Source organism: Trichoderma breve, chromosome 2 (assembly GCF_028502605.1).
Source record: "Trichoderma breve strain T069 chromosome 2, whole genome shotgun sequence".
Classification (NCBI taxonomy): Eukaryota; Fungi; Ascomycota; class Sordariomycetes; order Hypocreales; family Hypocreaceae; genus Trichoderma; species Trichoderma breve.
The window spans coordinates 5,421,431-5,440,628 of NC_079233.1; the positions used below are offsets into that span (position 1 = coordinate 5,421,431).

Consider the following 19,198-nt stretch of genomic DNA (forward strand, 5'->3'; position numbering starts at 1 on the left):
TAACGGTTAATTGGACGGCTTCATCCATGGCGGAAGGACTTGAGAGCCTCGGAAGAAACACCTCTGGTGTTGTATTCACACGCACGGGAGTCAGAAGCGTTGCCTGTCTCGTCTCGACCGCGGCATCCGCGTGCACCCGCTGATAATACCTATCTATAGCACCTATTGGCAGCATTGACCGAGTCTACTGCGTACTCGTAATAGTGAAAGAGGTATGGACCTGTGCTTCATGTCCGTTTGGCCGCACAGGTGCCCGCTGGAACCTGGCCGAAGCAGGGAACACAGTGGTGATGATGCACATTAGTACCTACTGGGCAGGCGAATGCTACCACATGTGTGTACGAGCATGCGAGTCGACGACCTTGGTATCATCTCTCATCCATCTGCCCTGGTTTTCTTCAGTAGCGGACATCCATCTCTCGACTCGTCGTACAGTGCAAGGGATCCTGCAACGCCAAGTGCTGGCAAGCTGGGTATGTGGTATGGCACAACCATCTATCCGTGGGGGTTTTTGGCTGCGACTCGGACACGACACGTCCTCGTACCTGATGGAGCACGAGCTACAGGGCCCGGCTCGGTCAGGACTAAAGCAGTAATGCAGGTCAACGATGATGAATTACCCAGTAGGTCGTAGTCAGACTCAACTCAGCTCAAGCCGGCATCAGACTAGGTGTAAACGAGTGGTGGCATTACGTATCTCACTAAGGTAACTCCCAGTACGAGTAGTGCGAGGTTCTTTTTCCGCCTCTCCGGAGATCGGAATTTCCTCGTTCCATTTTGCCTGTTCCGGGCGATTTCGTACCTACAAGTACCTAGCCACAGTAATGCCAAAAGGTTCTGCCGCGTTTCTGAGAGCTGACTAGCACGGTCTGACTCTTTAAGTGGCAAGGAATCAATCCAATCATACACTCATTCCTGCTGCTGCTCCGAAGCAAGAGATATTAGGTTCGTCTGCCTGGAAAGGCTAGTGCTCAATTCGACTACGTTGTCGGCAGGTCGGGACCATGAAAGTATTCCATAGGCCTATTACGAGTACGTGCTTGGCGTTTTGCACAATCACGGAGAACAACGCCCGTCGTTACCAGAACCAGTGCCAAGACGCCAGCCACTCGCATTGGATGGGTGACCTAATTTAATCGAATGTCATGTAAGGCATTCATCCTGCCTGCTTGGCCGGCACTCCGCATTGTTTCGTCTGCAGACGTAGGGGGCCAGGTATCAGCAGTACGAATACCTCAAAATGGCCCGCTCCCGTCCTGTCTATACATGAAGCACCTTTGCTCTGGCCACACCGACATGGCTGATAATTGAGGCGAAATCCCAAGCCAAACTCACGGACGTCGAGCCGACAATAGCAAGGTGTCGGAGATGCTGTTAGCAGTCCATACTAGCCGGTACCTGGGGCTACCTGATGGCAGTGGCATCAACCTGCCCAGCCAGTGGTGGCGCTTTGTAGCCTTGGTCAATACACACTAGCATCGACGCTACTCGGGGCCGCGTTAACGCTGAGCCACTACGGAGCGCCGTTGCTGTGTAATGGAGCTTTGCATCAGGACAATCGTAATAGCGATTGACCGCCGGATGGCACTCCATTGCCACCTGTAACAGAGGCCGTTATACGGAATACTCCGTGTCAGCTGAGTCTTGTACGTGTTCGGCATGTACCGTACATATTGACATGTGTTAAGTTCTGTACAGTTGTGAGCAGTAGTACGAGCAAACGGACTCGGGAGAAAGAAAGGGCAGATGCAGCAGTCAACTGGAATCAAACCAAGGGAAGCAACGAAACTTGAGCTGAGTGAGGTGAGCGAGAGGCCAGTATCTGTCAATACATTAGCACCGAGACAGATGCGCATCTCGGTACCTCATCTGGGTATAGGCAACGTGATTAAGCCGTATTGGGAATGTCTTCAAATGCTATTGACAACAGGCTAGAAGTCGTCAAGAGCCTTCGCCGCTCTTTCCATGCCCGTCTTGCGACTTGGCAACAAAACTCCATCCCACATGATCGCCCACTAACCTCCATCTTGCTGCCCTACTTGATCTTTTGTCTCAGCTCCAGCTTGTGCCATGCCATCTTCTCTCACCGCTCAGCTGCCTCTCCACACGGCATCTCCAGACAGAAGAACACAGCATAAGAAAGCTCACTGCATCTAGAAACGCGGCACCTACAAATAGCAACTATGCAATACGGTGAGCAGTACAGACCAGCTGTCCCGTCTTATATTTTTACCCACCAGCCTCGACTCTCAGCCCAAGCTCCCCAATGATGTCAGAGACTACTGCACTCCAGCTCCGTATTCCTCCCCAAGACCTCGACCGCCTGCAACGGCTGCAAGCTGCAGGCACAAAGTCAACGTCGTTGTAGGGCTTGCCGACAATCTGGTTGGGGTCGGGCTGGACACCGCCAGATCTCGAGTAGCGCCTGTGACCTGCAGCTTAGCCTTGGACCCTTCTCCAGCAGCATGAGTGGTAACAGGCGTGACGAGCGGTCGATGTGTGAGGCGAGTGTCACGTTGGCAAGCAGAGCCCTGCGCAGAGCCACTCAGAGCTTGACAACAAGTAAAAAGGGCATGTCCGTGTTTCTCATGCATCACGGAGCTGTATCAGAAAGGCCGCGATTGGCGCCCTCTTGAACAACACATTTTTTGATATTCTACAATTCGCTCAACGTCTCATCTCATATTCCTCCGTTCTTGACGCCCCATCCCTACAGGTACGAGCACACAGACAGGCACATTCTCTTACCTACCTACCTATCATAGCCAAATGCCTTTGGATCCCCAACAAAGCCCACATGTTCGGCCCCAGTTCAAATAAGATCGCAAAAATTATACTGTACGATACATGGAGCATAGTAATAACCTAGAACGGTTCAGGTTCCCTTGTTCGGGCCGTCAGCGCTGCAGCGTCACATTCCGGCTTGTCAAACGCTCGAGAATGCCCCCGAAGGACAAGGATTCCATCGCAGTCGCGTGCACTATTGCCCTTGAGCAAGCATTTGCGATAGCCGTGGATATCGATCAATGAAGGATACCTGCAGCTCGCCAATTTCAGCTCCAGGCTCGCTCCGAATGCTACTCTGTAATATCAACTGGACTGAGGGCTACTCGTACCGACACGATTCTGTCGCCCCATTTCCCGAGTTGTCAATTTTGACATCACAAGGCACAAGCGGGATCCATCTTGCGGTGGGACATCTCTTGGGTTAAAGTCTAATCCTCGTCGGTTCTGGATGCGCCTCTGCCGCCAAGTGTCCTGAGTCAGAGTGTGTGCGTGGGTTTGTTGCTATATCCATTACGAGACGCAAACCTTTTTAATACCACGACTAATCAAGGTCTTTTCAGATGCGGCAAAAGACACCCTGAGACCTTTTAGCCTCTCGCTTGCCTGCAGGTTCATGTGTGGAGAGGTAGGCTGGCGTTCCATTGAGTGTGTGTAAAAACTCACTCATTGGAATCTGTTTAAAGCCGCATCTTGGCAGACCGAAATTACAGAGTCCCATCTGATATTGTCACAAAATGAATGAGGAGTAAAAAAATCAGCTAAATTAGAGAAACGGAAGAGGTCACATGCGAACGTAGAAGTGCTCCATACAATGTGGGAGTTCTCCTTCTCTTTTTTTCCCTACTTCTCCTCTCTTCTTCCCTTTACTCAAGACCATAATACGGGATCTTCTGAGTACGCTAGATCTTTGAAACGCACCTTATACCCGCCTAGGCAATGCCTGAGACACACCACTCAGGTTTAAAATAGGTGGAAAACTAGGCCTTGAGCACTGAGCCAGGAACAAGCCGCCCACATACCGGGCCTAGCCGCTTGAGCTTGGAGAGAATAAGAAGGAGAAAGCTGCGTCAAAACGACCAACAATGATTTTTCCTTCTTTTTTCCTGGCATTTCTGTTGGCTGCGCAACCGAAGCCTGTTTTGTGCTGGTGTCATGAGTCCAAGTGGGTGCTGCGGTAGACTTCGGCATCTCATGGAACAAATGGGGCCCTTCCATGGCTTCGTTAGACAGGGGTCCGGCAGCCACAAATCCGTCGGCCACGAGAGACATTCGCCTTTCGTCCGCTTTTTTTCACTGCGCTAGCGGTTGCAAAGCTTTGGTTGGAGATGTTGGACCCTTGATGCATCTCACGGCCATTTGTTCCCACACATGGTGCTGTCGATCGTCGCTTCAGTATCGCCGACCAACGGAACTCCACCTCGGCTCCTCGCCAAGGTACATGAATAAACACAGGTGTCTGTCTACTCCGTTTAGCCGAAAGTCATTAGTATCTACTGGTATATACAGGTGAGTACCTTTCCGTTGCTGTTATTTGGCAATGTGGTAGGTACCTCTGGTTTGGCCAAGTACCTTACTCATAGGTATTTTGCCACATTAAGAGCAACAGAGCTCCAATCCATACGAGTATTCGTACTAAGGCCGTGCTTGAGCTACCGGGCTAAGCATCCATTTTTAGCACGAGGAGTCCGGGAGCACCTCCAAGAGTGTTACTACTGTTGCGCCTGAGCTTGCATCTTGAGTCCGTGCGATGATAGGCTCATGGTTCTGAGGGCGTTGTGTGATCATGGCGCTCGGCATGCTCTTCAATGGTGAAAAGAAGGGGGCAATTGTGCCATTTTCTCTGATACATCCTACTACATGTGCCAGCTATGTGTCAACGATAATGTGATTAATCCGTAGAAGACATAGCGTACTAGTGTTTGTGTTGGGTCGCCGATACAAGGCCTTTCTAATGATAACACACAACAGGGGGAGTCTGGCAGGCTATTGGCTCACAGTTTTGCATATTATTCTCGATTTGGCAGGAGATTTTGCTCTTGGTATTGCTATTCACGGTTCGATGGCAGTCTGATTAGCATCGGGGCTAGTCGCTGAGAGTCTGTCAGAAATTACACGAGGCCAGCGGATCTGCAGATCTCGATTCTTAAGGGTTCTCTGAACAAGGTTATCGCATGCCCCTGCATAGGCGGCATTGGCAGGAACCAACGCGTATATGGCTATGTACCAATTACGGAGTACTCTAGTTAGTCTTTTTGTGTCTCGTGTAATTACACCACCCGCACACTCATAGAGGTAGGAAGGTACATGAACATTTACATGCAGACATCGACTGCTACTAAGCTGATTCCATTTTATGGTGAGAAAACGGTAGCGCGATCATGATTACCAGCTGACCGGCGTGTCTTCATTAACATTACAGTCTCAATGGCAAAAATTACATATAGTGCAATGATGGCCCGAATGCCAGCCACACAGAGGGGCAATGTTACGATATATGGGACAGGGGCAACGAGAACCATTATTCACTGAACCATAGGGAATATACAGAGTTGAATTACATATTGAGAACATCGGGGAAAGCCAATCAGACTACTATTCTGCACGAGTAGCTACGATCAAGCGAAAGTGACCAACCTGTGGTGCCAAGCAGTCCCCAGTCACCATGAGGATTCCCCCATGCAGAGACATCGTGGCGAATACTCCGCAGGCTTTACCATACACGTACAAGCAGATCTTTCAGCCCCCTTGCCAAATCACACAGAATTGCCATTAGCCAGATATCCGATCAGTCAGATCGTCCCCGGAGTGATAGAAGCCGGGGGGCTGCCAGATAAGGGGGAGTGCCACAAAGCTTTCCCTAGCATACCAAGGCGATGCGGCTGACACCGGAGGTTCGGCAAGCGTTACCGATCGATAGTGGCATGCATCGCGGCTACAGGATCTGGGGGTAGTGGCAAAGTGGTTGTTGGAGTGGTGTAAGTCGAGGCTTGAATCTGGGGTCTCCAGGGTAGGAGATCGTAAGCACGTGTGGATGAGTTTTGCGTGTTGTTTTCTGTGACAGATCTGAATTGGACTTGTCTATGAGATGGAATCAATGTTGCAGGTTGAATTCATTAAATAGAAATCTTTGATAGTGTACACTCTTTGATGTATATGGTGGTCGTCGGAGTCTCTCTTCCTTCTGACGCAACAGATTCCATTTTTGGCCGCCTCACTAGCGAGCTACTAAGCCTGCATGCATACACGTATTGCAAATATGGAAATCAAAATCACCAACACCCAGAACAACTCAAATCGACAAACTAAAAAACTAAAATCGTACCACCGGCATGAAACGGAACGCCCCGAGCTTCTAGAAAAGAAAAAGCGGCCCGTTGACGTCGAGGCAATCGGGGTGGAAGTCGGCATGACAAAACATGCTCAGCTCGTACGATGATGCGCCGCCAAGGCCGTCCCGGCTGCGGCATGACCGCCCCGATTGTACGTTACTCGAAGCATTAAGCGCGCCGCTGCTAGGCGGGCCAAGGGGCGCCGTCAGCTATTCTGCGGCGTATAGCATTTTTTTTGGCTAGCAAGGGGAACACGTGAGACGAGAGTTTTCGCGGGCGAAACCGCCGCAGGGCCGCGCTTCATGGCGGCTCTTCCTTGAGCCTCGCATGGACGCTCTTTTTTGCCGCGAAATCGATGCCGCACATGCCGCCGCCGCCGCCCATGGCCGCCATTTGTGTTTTTTTTGCTGGCACAGCTTCGCCGGTTACCTAAGCCGGAGGCGGCCGCCGCGCCGCAAAGAGACAGCTCTCGGAGCATGTAGGAAATAGGCCAGCAGAAAGACAGAGGCAACGCGAGCTTTCAATTTTGCCTGTCTACGAGAAGCTCTGCGCGTCATGGACCGGGGAAAATGATTAATTCTAATTGGTGCGTAAGATAAGATTCCAATTAGAATGATTTCATGTGCTTTAATCTTTTTGTTGCATCATCTTGGCAGGGGAAACAAAAAAAGGGCGCCTTCTTTTGGTGGCCGGACGGAGGCACGGCGAAGACACGGGAATTTCTCGGTGGGGAATTCTCGGTTTCTGTGGCGGGGCGGCTCGGAAGGGGGAATCAAAGAAATTTTCAGGTTGACATCATGCCGCTAGACGAGGCTTGTGGTGGGATGGACCAGCACTATATTTACAGGCGCCTCGCTTCCATCATCTGGGGCTTTTTGCATTGCCATCAGCATCAATACAATCAACACTCGACAACACATAAAACAGCCAATCACATCTTTACATCCTCACTCAAACAATCAACAAACAAACCAACACAACAACTCAACCACCCAATCTACATTTTTAAATAAAAACCCTCACACGACCATCCTCAAACAGCTCCCCAATACACTTCCGAGGAGAACCAACCATCTGCTACCGATCGGCCCATAACTCGCTGCCTCTTGCTGCTTTGGGATCCACCACAGCTTTTCTGACACCACCCCTCTCCCATCTGAGTTCCTCTGGGGTATCAAATCTCGCCCGACTACCTAGAACCAGGCTTTTTACTCCTTAAACAGCCCCGACAGCCATCACAGTTACCGCTCGAGCCGGCCTTAATCAGCCTACTTCAATTGGAGAGATAGCCTTTTCGCGGCCTTTTCGCAACCCCGCTTTCCGCGCAATAGAAACCAAAAGCTCCGAAGCTCGAGATATATATTCGCTACTGAGCCACATCCCCTCCACTCTAGCTTCCATAGCTATCACCACCGCACTCCCCTACACAACCAACCCCCAACAGTCATCATGAAGGTCGTCACCAAAGAAGAAGAAGCCGCCCACTACGGCGCTGTCGTCAAGGGAGGACTTATCGGTGGTACTCTTGGTCTTGCCATTGGTGTCTCTGGTGTTGTCTACGCCTCAAGGCGCTACCCCAGCTTCCGTGGCTTGACACTCCCCTTCCGTACTTTCCTCGTCACATCCACCGCCACCTTTGGAGCCATTGTCCAGGCTGATCGAGCTGGTATCAAGTTCCAGCAGGGCAAGGACCCCATGAAGACCTACCGCGATGCCTCTCAGCGTGCTCAGGAGGTTATCCGTGAGAACGAGACTGCATACGAGCGATTCATGAACTATGGACGCGAGCACCGTTACAGCATTGTCTGCGCTTCATGGCTTGCTAGTTTGGCCGTTGCCTTTGCCATCGTTAGCCGCGCGCCTATGAGCACCCCCCAGAAGATCGTGCAGGCTCGTGTCTACGCGCAGGGCCTGACTCTTGCTGTGCTCATCGTCTCGGCTGCCTTTGAGATGAACGATGCCAAGAACGCAAAGGGCCGCTGGGAGACCGTCATGGTTCTCGACCCCAACGATCCCGAGCACAAGCACCTCATTGAGAAGAGAATCCACCACGAGGAGTACGAGGGACAAGATTTGTGGATGGGTAAGTTGTTCCCCTCATACTATACAATTAAGCTCCAGAGAGAACTGTTGGCTAACATGAACTCCTTTAGATATGGTTGAGGCTGAGGAGAAGAGAATAGCTGCCCGCAAGGCTGAGCAGGAGCGCGAGCAGCAGCAGGCCCAGTAAGCAAGCTGCTGAATGCACTTCATTCTCCCGCCCATGGTCAGCCATTAGCAGCAGATTGCCCGCCTGAGGCTCTGCACTAATGGCGGCATGGCATGCAACCTTTATCCGTCACATCCGGTTGCTTATAACCGGGCCCCTTCAAACTCAAAACACCATCCGCATATAAACACATAGACACACACCACTACCACTACTCACACATGTATCAACTCATGGACACTCACACATTTCTCTACAGCAGAAGAAGGTGATTCCACGCACACGCACACAAAAAGACACAAAAACAATTCGAAGCTTCATATTTTTCATCCAATGGGTTTTGAGGGGAATTTTCGGGATGGGTTTTCGTCACGGGTTATAGAGAAAAGAAAACCACACTCATGAAGACGTACTTGGGCCAATCTTGATGACGGGGTCATTTGGGACTGGTTTAATCTTTCATTTTGTCATTTTTCATTTATTAGCATTTACATGATGGGGCGTGTTTGATTCAACTTTGGCATTTCATTTGGGTGGTTGGAATGAAACAAATTGTACAGGATAATTTCCTTTGCAGTATATATATCTTATATACATATACTTCCCTTTTGTATAACAGAAAACAATATGAGAATGTTTAATCATATGATATCATGAACCAATCTAGATTTTTGACTACTGGCATCATGAAGACTTCTACTTCCACCTCCTATGAGATAAAAACTTGTAATAAAACTGCTGCTGCTTGCTTCTGTACATTCGGAAAATAGGAAAAATACCAGCCGTATCAGCTTTACTCTCTATGCACACAGATGAAAAAAAATTTCAGAAAAAAGAAAGGTCAATAGGTATAGGTATAGAATAGAGTGTCCAACGTTCTTTGCTGTCTCTTCATAATCGCATGGTAGGGGGAAAAAATCCATCATCATACATCAATCGTGAAATGGCTGATTTGCGAGTAATACGCGTGGACCGCCAGCTCCAGAAGCATAACGTCGCCAAACACATCGCTGCCGTCGAAGCCGCCCACGACGAGCAGCCTGCTGTCGTACAGCACGGTGCCGTGGTACCCGCGGCCGCTGGGCGGCAGGCCGTACGCCTTGCGGCGGTCCCACGTCATGGTGACCAGGTTGAGCAGCAGCACGTCGTTACAGTACTCGTGGCCGTCGTGGCCGCCGATGACGAACAGGTACGAGCCCACAATGGTGGCAGTGTGCGAGAGGCGGCGGAACGTCATGGGGATGTTGACGAGCTTCCAGATGTGCCTCTCCACGTCGTAGATCCACACGTCGTCGAAGCACTCGCCGCCGTCCGACCCGCCAAAGATGATGAGCTTGCTGCCGACCATGTTCGCCGTGTGGTAGCCGCGAGCCTTGGGCCGCCTGTCCCTGGATCCAGGGACCGGCTTCTCGGCACTGGATATCAGCCTCCATGACATTTTGGTCGTGTCGCTGACGTCGAGCCGCCATATGTCGTTGAGAGCACGCACGCCGTCACCGCCGCCAAAGATGTAGATGCCATTCTTGTACAGACACGCCGTGTGGGCACGACGTTTTGAGGGCAGCTTGTCTCCCACGATGCGAGGCTTGGACCACCGGAAATTGACGGTATCAAGTACATAGACATCGTTGTAATACGCTGGGCCATCACCGCCTCCAAATACCACGAGCTTCTTCCCCACCGCCGTGCAAGTCATGGCTCGGAGGGGCATTGGAATATCTCCCGTCATGTGCGGCACTGACCAGTAGAAGGAGTCGGCGTCGAGGACATACATGGCATTGAAGCACGTCTTTGCATCACAGCCCCCAAACACGTATACGTTGGAGCCAATGAGCGTCACCGTATGAGCTCGCAGGTTCGAGTGTGGTGATCCAGATACCGGGGCTTTAGACCAGTACATGCCAGATGCTGGGGCGGGTTGGACGTCTGGCCCATCGTCGGGTTTCGGCAAGGGGGGGAAAGTGGTATGTTTGCCGGACACCGGGCGAGAGATGATGGTGCTCGTTTGGCGAGCTGACACTGCGGATGTTGCTCTCGACGATGGAGTTGCAGCTGGTGCCGCTGCCGGCTTTTGTTCTGCTTCGCCATCGCGAGGGAGGGGAGGGGGATTGTCGGGGACGTTGTTGGAGGAGCTTGTCGGTTTTCTCTGCCCGGGAGCTGTGGCCGGGCGAGGGGGCGGCGGATGTGAGTGCGTAGCTGAGATTGCCCGTTGGCGAAGAGGCAATTCGGCAGCTCCCTTGCTGCCGCGTTGTGGCTCGCCTGGTAGATTGCTCCTGGCAGCAAGCTGGCCTGGCGTGTGGCTCCTGGGCAATGGTATTACCGACTCTTCGTCCTCCACTGGCACGTATCGTGGCTCAACCTCGTCGTATTCACGCCCCTCATACCGGTCTACACCGTCTAAGTCTTCCTCTTCCTCGTCCTCATCGTCATCGTCATCGTCGAACATCGGGGGCCGTCTAGTAGCGGAGGGGTCGATGTCAGTCCTTTGGGACCGCGAGGCGTGTCCCGAGCTCAAGGTTGATGACTTGTCAGGAGATCGGGTCGCACTAGCAGACGACTGGCCCAGATCCTCCATGGTCTCGCCAACTGCTCCTCATTGCCCCCTAACGGAGAGCAGGCAATGGAGTTTCGGCAGCACAATTCGCGAGGTCTCACAGGGACGCGTGCAGGAGGAGCTTAACTCCTTTGATGAGGAGGCGGGTTGAGGGGGTCTGGTATGTTTGGTGGGGTCAATGGCAGCGGCCACTGAATTCCGACTTTAGTGCTGCTGCTGTAGCGGTCTGAGCGCTGAAATGTCGAGCCACAGCGGTTCTATAGTGGGGTTGGGTGCTTATGTTGGGCTCAGTCGTCGAAACACCGCTATGTTGCCAATATGTAGAGAACCTGCATGTGGAATTGAGGTCTCCTCCAGCTTCCCATTGCAAGTAAGGGCTAAGATAACATCAAGCACATCGCCACATGCGGTGATTTCGTTCGTACAAGCTTGTTGGTGTAATCTGCTACCCCTGGCGGTTCCTCAAATATATTGCATTCCCGTCCTTTTCTCACTCAATGTCACCAACATCTTGTAAACACCTGCTGGCTAAGAGTGACACCGGGTGCGTTAAGACCAACACGCCTGTTTTGAGTGGCTGGCCTTGGAAACTCTCCAGCCGCTTGTACGACTGATGGCCTTTAATACAAGGCTCATTTCATCTAAAAATAAAATGATGGGCGACAAGCTGAACAGCCTGATTCTGCCTAAGCCAGCGACTGCACTGCCTACAAGAATCCTCGAGGGCGTCCTTTTCCTCATCTCTCCACTCTATGATTTCCTTCACTTATTCAAGTCTGCTACCTCCGGCAATCTTGTCCAATATTTTAAATGACCAATTCTCTCGAAATCCTAGGAGCGGTGGAAACTGTTTTGGGGCTAGGGAGTCGAATCTATAAATTCTTTAGCGATGTCAAGGACGCACCGGAAGAGGTGCGTCAGATGTGTGCACAGTTGCAACTTCTCCAGAAATTGTTCCCGGAGATCGCACGATCAATTTCTGAACTGGTTCATGCTATGCCACTGAGCCTCGAAATAATCTTTGCTTGTCTGAAAGGATGTGAGACGGAGTTCAACACATTATGGTTGGCTGTCGAACCGCTCCGTACGGAGCCTGGCATCATCTGGAGTGATGTCCTGAACAAAATTGCTGCTAGTGTCAAATGGGTCGTCAAGACTGAAGAGTTTGAAAAGTTTACCAAAAATCTCGAGACGGCGAAACAGACCTTGGTTCTCGCCATGCTTCTTGCTGGGATGTGAGTGCAGCGGCTAGTGAAGCGTTGCTGCTACATGCCATAATACTGACATGAGATTTCAACCAGGAGAGTTGATAGTGTCGTACTTGATGAATTGTCATCCATCGACACTAAACTTGACGCATATGGTCGTACACTTAATTCTCATCTTCATCATGTTCACAAGAAGATCGCATTTCAGCTAGAACAGCTCGAGTACAGGTTCTTGCAAAGAATAGATATTCTTTCGGGAACTGCAGCTGAGGTTCATGGGCAAAATAATCTCCGAGTTACTGAACTTTACGACAGCATTATCCCAAATGAACTATTACAGACTGGCGACCTATCTACTGTGCAGTCGGTTGACAGCAACGTGGATTTTGCAGTTTCTAGCTCTGGAACACTGGACATTGGCCCAGTTGATTTCCCGTTTGAAAATCAACAAGAAGATATTGCGAATCAAACCAAAAAGGACATCGAAATTTTAGACTCTCTATTACCGGGGTTCCGAGACGCCATACGGCAATGGGAGGTGGTCGCCTACGCAAATGGGGCAGATGATCCCGAGAATATTGCAGTAGAATCCTCTAGTTCTACCTTCAGCAATGTGATTAACCAACTTAAGGAGGTTGAAGAACGACAGGCCACTAAAAGACATAACCGATTTGGGGGAATATTTGAAAAAATTAATGATTTTACCCAAGGGGCCATGTTACTGGACCCCATAGGGATCTCTACAGTGGCATATGCTGGAATGGGACTTATATTTGAGGTAGGATAAAAATCACAACACCGAACGGAGATGAGCTAATTGATATCAAGGCCGCAAGACAATGGGCGGAGTATTTCGAATTAATCAGGGAAGCACTGCGCGAGATGCAAGATGCCCTGGAGACCTGCACCCGAGAGTACGAGCTCTACCCGGAACCCAAGCTCAAGGTCATAATAATGGAGCTATATACCGAAAGCTTTTCGGGGATGACAATAGTGCTCAAGGTTCTGCGAGAAAAGTCGAAAGTATGGGCACAAGGGCGGAATACTCAGATTTTGAAAGACACCATCGCGAAGATCCGGCGGTCTTCCCAGAAAGTTATGAAGGAGGTGGAATATCTTCATCGGAGAGAGCTGCGACAAGCCCATCTCCGACTTCGTGAAATCGACAGGAAGCAAGACCAGGTTATTCGAGCATTGGATGAGCAGAAGAAGATCTTGATCTCTATGCAGGAAGAGCAAAAGGCTTTGAATCTCATCAATGATCATCAAAAGGTCGTGCAGATGTTGCAGCAGCTGTTGGCCAAATTTCCTCCGCCAGCTGCAGTTGGAGCTTCTATTAGCGAATAGAAAGCGAGAGATCAATTGCGAGTTGAATGTTTGTACTCGATGTATACATTAGTAGTCTGCCAAGCTGCCCTGAGATTTAAAAGTAAATTTGCACTGACAAGTTATCGGTTATATCTGATTCAGACACCAGATTACTGATCGCTGTGAGGCGTTGGAGTCTGCTGCTTAACGCATCAGTATGCAGCAATCCTCTCCTGCTCCAGTATGCCAAAAAGCATTGTCGTAGGAATTAAACTACACGCCATTATGGCTAATCCAACTTTACAGGTTAGGATAAGCAAAAGAGAAAACTGTTGGAGAAATAGAATTGTCATGTAGGCTCGCAGCTCTAGAAATGAGGTCTTACAGAGGTGGTTGGGTGGATACCCGTACAGTGCGCGAGGAGTATTTTCCAATGCTGAGAACAGCAGAAGACATTTACAGTATAAATTTCTCATCGGCACGGTATTACCACAGCGCCACTGGATCGCAAGCGCCAAAGGTGTGCAACTGCTTCACTTCACTATCAGTAGAATTTTCTAGCTCCACTGCGTTTACTCAACTTCCTCCAAACCATCACACCGCAAGGCCGGCCCAATTGAAGCTGATTTAGTTGGGGAAAAGCCTTTGTTTTATTTTTACCCAGTACGTTGGGCAAAGACTTTGAAAATTCTTTGCTGTACACATTATCCGATAAAATCTTCCCTTCCACAACTGAGACTCTCATTTTGAGATTCTGAACAAGCCAACCGACTATCATCCATATCAAGATATTTGACAGCATCATTGGTACACTATGGCTACAGAATCTGATATCAAAATGAATGGACAACATCCGGATGTTGACTCGCAACCAGAGGAGCGAGCTGCGAAGCGAATTAAGATTGACGACGCAGGTGCTGCTCTGGACCACAAGGGAGAAAATGGCCAAGAGACGGCTCAAGTTCCTCAGAACGGCAATCATGTAAAGCATTCAGACAGTCAAACCCAGCCGGTGTCTGAGACTTCAAAACCATCAGAGGAGAATGGTGAACCCGCAGATCGGGTCAAGGGCATGGCTCCCATTAAGAAGGAGTAAGTCATACGTCAATGACAGCTCGCGTACGATCCTAACTTGATCTTCCTAGGTATCTCATCGATATGTCAGGGAACCAGACTGAGCGTTCTGCTGCTGTGGATGACGACGCTGCTGAGGGTCGAGGTTCTAATGACCGAGACCAGAGAGATGGGCAAGATGCGAGAGATCGAGGAAAGAAGGGAAAGAAGAAGCAAAAGGGCCAGAATATTGATCGTTCATTTGGAAGATTTGACGATGCTATTCCACTTTGCAACAGCAGGGCTTACTCTGCAGAATTCTCGCCAAAGGAATGCCAGTACGGTGATGCGTGCAAGATGTGCCACGATCTACGCAAATACCTGAGCGAGGGCCGTCGCGAAGATGTCGAGGCTCTCGGCGGGAAATGCCCTGCATTCGAGGCGTATGGCTACTGTGCTTCAGGCTGGAAGTGCCGGTTCGTCAAGAGCCACATGCAAGAAATTGAGCACGCCGATGGCAGGAAAGAGCTGGTTTTGAGCGACAACCGTCCGCCCAAGGTGGAGCCCAAGGAGCCGCCCAAGGAAGAAGAGTCTGCTCCTCTGGAGGCTTCGGAGGAAAAGGGATCAAAGTTTGAGGAGAGAGGGAAAAGCGAAGACGAACTGCGACCCGGCATCTTCAACGTTGTGACTATGGGTCAGAAAATTGAATTGAACCGCAAGAGACTCGACTTTACCAAGGCAGACGAATACATCAAATGGCTGAATCACGAGGCCGGCATCAGCCAGGACTTTCATCACCGTCGCAAAGATCAACCAGCTCTAGGTCTCGAAGACCTTCGGGCTCGATTTGTCGACCCCCCGTTCAAGCCATCCGAGAAGCGCCGCCTGTACTTTGGTGCAGAGACTCCGACTCTTGCTCCTTTGACGACTCAGGGGAACCTCCCATTCCGACGTCTATGTGTAGAACTCGGCTGTCAAGCGACTTACTCGGAAATGGCTTTGGGAATGCCCCTGCTTCAGGGCTCCAAGCCTGATTGGACCTTGATGCGCGCTCACAGGTCTGAGATTACGCCCCCCAAGATGAATCCGGGAGCTATCCCGCTGTTCGACGACTATAACCATTCGCGCGATCTCAAGTTTGGCGCCCAAATCTCAGGTAGTGCTCACTGGGTTGTCACCAAGGCTGCTGATGTTCTCAACCGCTACTGCCCTCATCTCCGAGTAATCGATCTCAACTGCGGTTGCCCAATCGACAAGGTCTTCAAGTCAGGTGCTGGATCTGCTCTTCTTGATGCCAGTGGCAAAATGGAGCGCATGATCAGAGGCATGAATGCTGTGTCTGGCGAGATTCCCATCAGCGCCAAGATCCGGACTGGAGTTCGCAAGGACCGCTCAACCGCCACCCAGATCATCGGCAAGCTGGCCTTTGGATCTCGCGAGCATCGCGAACGACTTGGTGCTCCTGGATGCGCCGCACTTACTCTTCACGGCCGTAGTCGCGAGCAGCGGTATACCAAGACGGCAGATTGGGGTTACATTGGCGAGTGTGCTGCTCTCATTAAGACATACAACGATGAAAAAGCCAAAATCACCGACACCATTGCTGAGCCAGATGCGAGCACCCTAGCCAATTCAAAGGACGGACGCATGTACTTCCTCGGAAACGGCGACTGCTTTTCCCACGTCGACTACTATGAGCACCTTGAAAAGGCTCGCGTTGACACGGTCATGATTGGCCGCGGAGCCCTCATCAAACCCTGGATCTTTGAAGAAATCGAAAAGGGCCAATACCTCGACAAGTCTTCCACCGAACGCCTTGGCTACATTGAAAAGTTTGTCAAGTATGGTCTCGAAGCGTGGGGCTCGGATGAACTGGGCATCGGCTACACCAGACGCTTCCTCCTCGAGTATCTCAGCTTCGCGCACCGCTATGTGCCAATTGGTCTGCTGGAGCACTTGCCTCCACGACTGAACGATCGGCCACCGGCGTACAAGGGCAGAGATGAGATGGAGACGATGATGGCGTCTGACAACTACAAGGACTGGATCAAGATAAGGTACGCAAACTGTTTCAGCCCCCATTTCTCCTACTTAGTTTTGGCAGAACTGCCTATGCATTGTTGTAAAATATGAGCTAACTTGTGGTTCACAGCGAAATGTTCCTCGGACCCGTTCACCCAGGATTCCAGTTCCAGCCCAAGCACAAGTCGAACTCTTACGAAGCTGAAGGCTAGTGCTGGTGTTCGTCGCAAGCTAAATCTACGACGTAACTTGCAGTGGTGTTATACGTGCTATATATGATGATAAAAGACTGCCTTTAAAATTTTGGGCTCGTTAGCCAAGGCGACGTAGCAGTACATGTTCAAGACATAAGAATAATAAGATTCACACGAGCTGATTAATACTGTTCCAAACGTCATAAAGTAGATTTAAAAAAGTGTATAAAAACTGATGATACAAATAGTAGACACGCCGACTTTTATACAAGAAAAATGGAGGGAATCATCCACATCTCCATTAAAAAGCGCATTAACACATGAGGCTAATGTGGTAGCAAAGTACGTTTCCAAAAAAGCTCAACTCCCGTGGTTTAATAACGACACGTTACAAAAGAAAATGAAAAGTGTGCACGCCCTGTGAATTATAAGAAAAAGAGGAAATGCTATGCCAGAGCATCAAATCGCGTGGCCTTGGTTGGCCGACTTTCATCATTACAGTGCAGAAAAGAAAAAGCTTGGTCGTTTAAGAGTAGAAGTGACTCCTCTGCATGCCGTCTGCCGTAGCGTACTCCTTCTTGCCCTCCTCGGATGAGGATGAGCTGGTCAAGGAGTTGGTCCTGCTGTCGGGGGCAGCCTTGAGCTTCTTGGGTTCGGATGTAGATCGCTTCAAGACCTCGAGGTAGGTAGAGGGCAGGTATCCCTGGCGGCCGTCGCGGCTACGGCAGTGCCACCACTCGCTGGGCTGGCCGGCGGGGTCATTCTTGCTTAAGACAGCGACGAGGTCGCCCTTCTTTCCCTCGAGCTCCATGCCGTTGGGCTGCTGGGGAGTGAAGTCGAAGCGGAGACGGCAGAACTCCAGCTTGGCGGGATCAACAGGCTTCTGGGCCTCGAGGGCCTGCTGCTCCATACGTCTCTCTTCCTCCTCGACGTTGGCAGAGATGCTCTTGATCACCTTGGACATGAGGTAGGGGAGGCCGAAGGCGGCGAGGAGGAAGAAGAGGAGGGGCTTTCGGCTAGCCTTGGGAGGCTGAGAAGATCCGCCGCCGGGGCTGCCAGATCGACCCTGGAATAGGGCGAAATCTGAGGGATTGAGAGACGCGGCATCGGCTGGCAGAGGACGGCCAGTGAGCTTGGCGAGGAGAGTTCGGATCCAGCGAAGCAGGGTGAAGATTCCGAGCAGGGAGCCCAGAGTGTCACGCAGGTTGCCAAACTGCTCAGCAACGGAAATCATAGCTGGTCAATGTGTTAGCCATCCATAAGAGCAAGATCGAATTGGAGGTTGACAATCAAGACTTACCGAAGAAGGAAGAATGCGTGGCCATGTATGTGCTCTCAAGCATCTGCGCAAAACCACCAAAGGCAGTGACAACGCCCTCGAGCATCTGGAAAGTGGCCTGGGTGCCGTTGCTGAAGCGGTTTACCATGCTGTTGGGGTCGCCCATGCCCATACCACCACCGTACATGCCGCCGCCGTACATACCGCCCATGCCTCCGTAACCGCCATACATGCCGCCGCCATATCCTCCATATCCGCCTCCAAAGCGTGAGTAAGGACTTGAGTAGGGTGATGAGTATGCACTGTTGTAACCACCATATGGCGAGGCTCCCATGCCTGGCATGCCTGCCATACCACCCATGGCGCCGACGCGGGTGTGAGCGGCGGCGTTCTGGTTGATGGAAGCGGCGAGCGACGCAGGGCGCTCAGGTATCGGTGGTGCGTCCATGGAGGCGACAGATGAAGCAGGCGATAAGGGTGCTGATGATGCTGATGCTGGTGAGGATGGGATGGTAACTGTGGAGGGAGGCTGGTCAGCATGTGAAGGTCACGGGCGAGCGCGCTTTGGGTCAAAGCAGAGAGAGGCAAACGAAACTACCGCAGCCAAGAGGCAGCTTCGCGTCAAGGACTTACGTGAAGGTGCTGAGCCAGCGCCAGCTCTCTCCCAGGGCTTAGGTGGCGAAGCCATTATGGGGGATAAGAAGAGAAATGAAGAAGAAAAACAACAACCGGGGTATCACAATAGTACAGGAATTGCCGCCGAGGAGCGCGTGCGCTTGGTCGAATCTCGCTATGGTGTGGACAAGGAGCTGTGCAAGTAGGGAACCAAACCGGATGGCTGGGAGCTGCCGAAGGATTGGTTTATGATTTTTTCAGCTGGGGCTGCGACAGGCCCCAGGTGTGGCGATAAGCGACGGCAAGACGGCGGTATCGACAGAAAAAGAATAAAAGAGGGCGTAAGGCCGTGGTCTATGAACGCGTCGATTCTGACAGGCACAGCGCGAGGTCAGATGGTGGAATTGGAAGAGGAAGGGGAAGAGTTGCGATAAGGTTGTGGTTGATGGAGAGGGGAGAGCGAATGGCTGGATGCAATCACAAGCCCCCGGCTTGGTAATTAATCGAGGCCCAGGAAATCCCGGGGCTCGCGTGGTTTCGCACCGGGTACGAGGGCAGTACTTGCGAGGCAATCCCTGCTGACGCGGCGCAGGGGGTACCGAAAAGGTATCTCCCTTGCATCTTCCCACTGAGGCGGAGC

At 51.2% G+C, this 19,198-nt stretch overlaps 5 protein-coding genes across 5 annotated transcripts; 3 read left to right on the plus strand and 2 right to left on the minus strand.

The window, feature by feature from the left end:
* Positions 1-7,565: 7,565 nt before the first annotated feature.
* T069G_03855 (uncharacterized protein) lies at positions 7,566-8,346 on the plus strand (the record flags this gene model as incomplete). The annotated part of the gene is made up of 2 exons (XM_056171065.1): positions 7,566-8,199; positions 8,270-8,346. 2 exons carry the CDS (start codon positions 7,566-7,568, stop codon positions 8,344-8,346), a joined length of 711 nt encoding a protein of 236 aa, XP_056031957.1.
* Positions 8,347-9,250: 904 nt separating this feature from the next.
* Positions 9,251-10,900, minus strand: T069G_03856 (kelch motif domain-containing protein; the record flags this gene model as incomplete). The annotated part of the gene is made up of 2 exons (XM_056171066.1): positions 9,251-10,628; positions 10,710-10,900. 2 exons carry the CDS (start codon positions 10,898-10,900, stop codon positions 9,251-9,253), a joined length of 1,569 nt encoding a protein of 522 aa, XP_056031958.1.
* Positions 10,901-11,689: 789 nt separating this feature from the next.
* Positions 11,690-13,434, plus strand: T069G_03857 (uncharacterized protein; the record flags this gene model as incomplete). The annotated part of the gene is made up of 3 exons (XM_056171067.1): positions 11,690-12,114; positions 12,181-12,865; positions 12,916-13,434. The coding sequence occupies 3 exons, from the start codon at positions 11,690-11,692 to the stop codon at positions 13,432-13,434; spliced, it is 1,629 nt and encodes a 542-aa protein (XP_056031959.1).
* Positions 13,435-14,233: 799 nt separating this feature from the next.
* T069G_03858 (dihydrouridine synthase (Dus) domain-containing protein) lies at positions 14,234-16,682 on the plus strand (the record flags this gene model as incomplete). Its single annotated transcript, XM_056171068.1, has 5 exons — positions 14,234-14,393; positions 14,454-14,487; positions 14,541-15,604; positions 15,671-16,505; positions 16,601-16,682. 5 exons carry the CDS (start codon positions 14,234-14,236, stop codon positions 16,680-16,682), a joined length of 2,175 nt encoding a protein of 724 aa, XP_056031960.1.
* Positions 16,683-17,190: 508 nt separating this feature from the next.
* On the minus strand, positions 17,191-18,631 carry T069G_03859 (variant SH3 domain-containing protein; the record flags this gene model as incomplete). The annotated part of the gene is made up of 3 exons (XM_056171069.1): positions 17,191-17,900; positions 17,965-18,459; positions 18,577-18,631. 3 exons carry the CDS (start codon positions 18,629-18,631, stop codon positions 17,191-17,193), a joined length of 1,260 nt encoding a protein of 419 aa, XP_056031961.1.
* Positions 18,632-19,198: the final 567 nt, after the last annotated feature.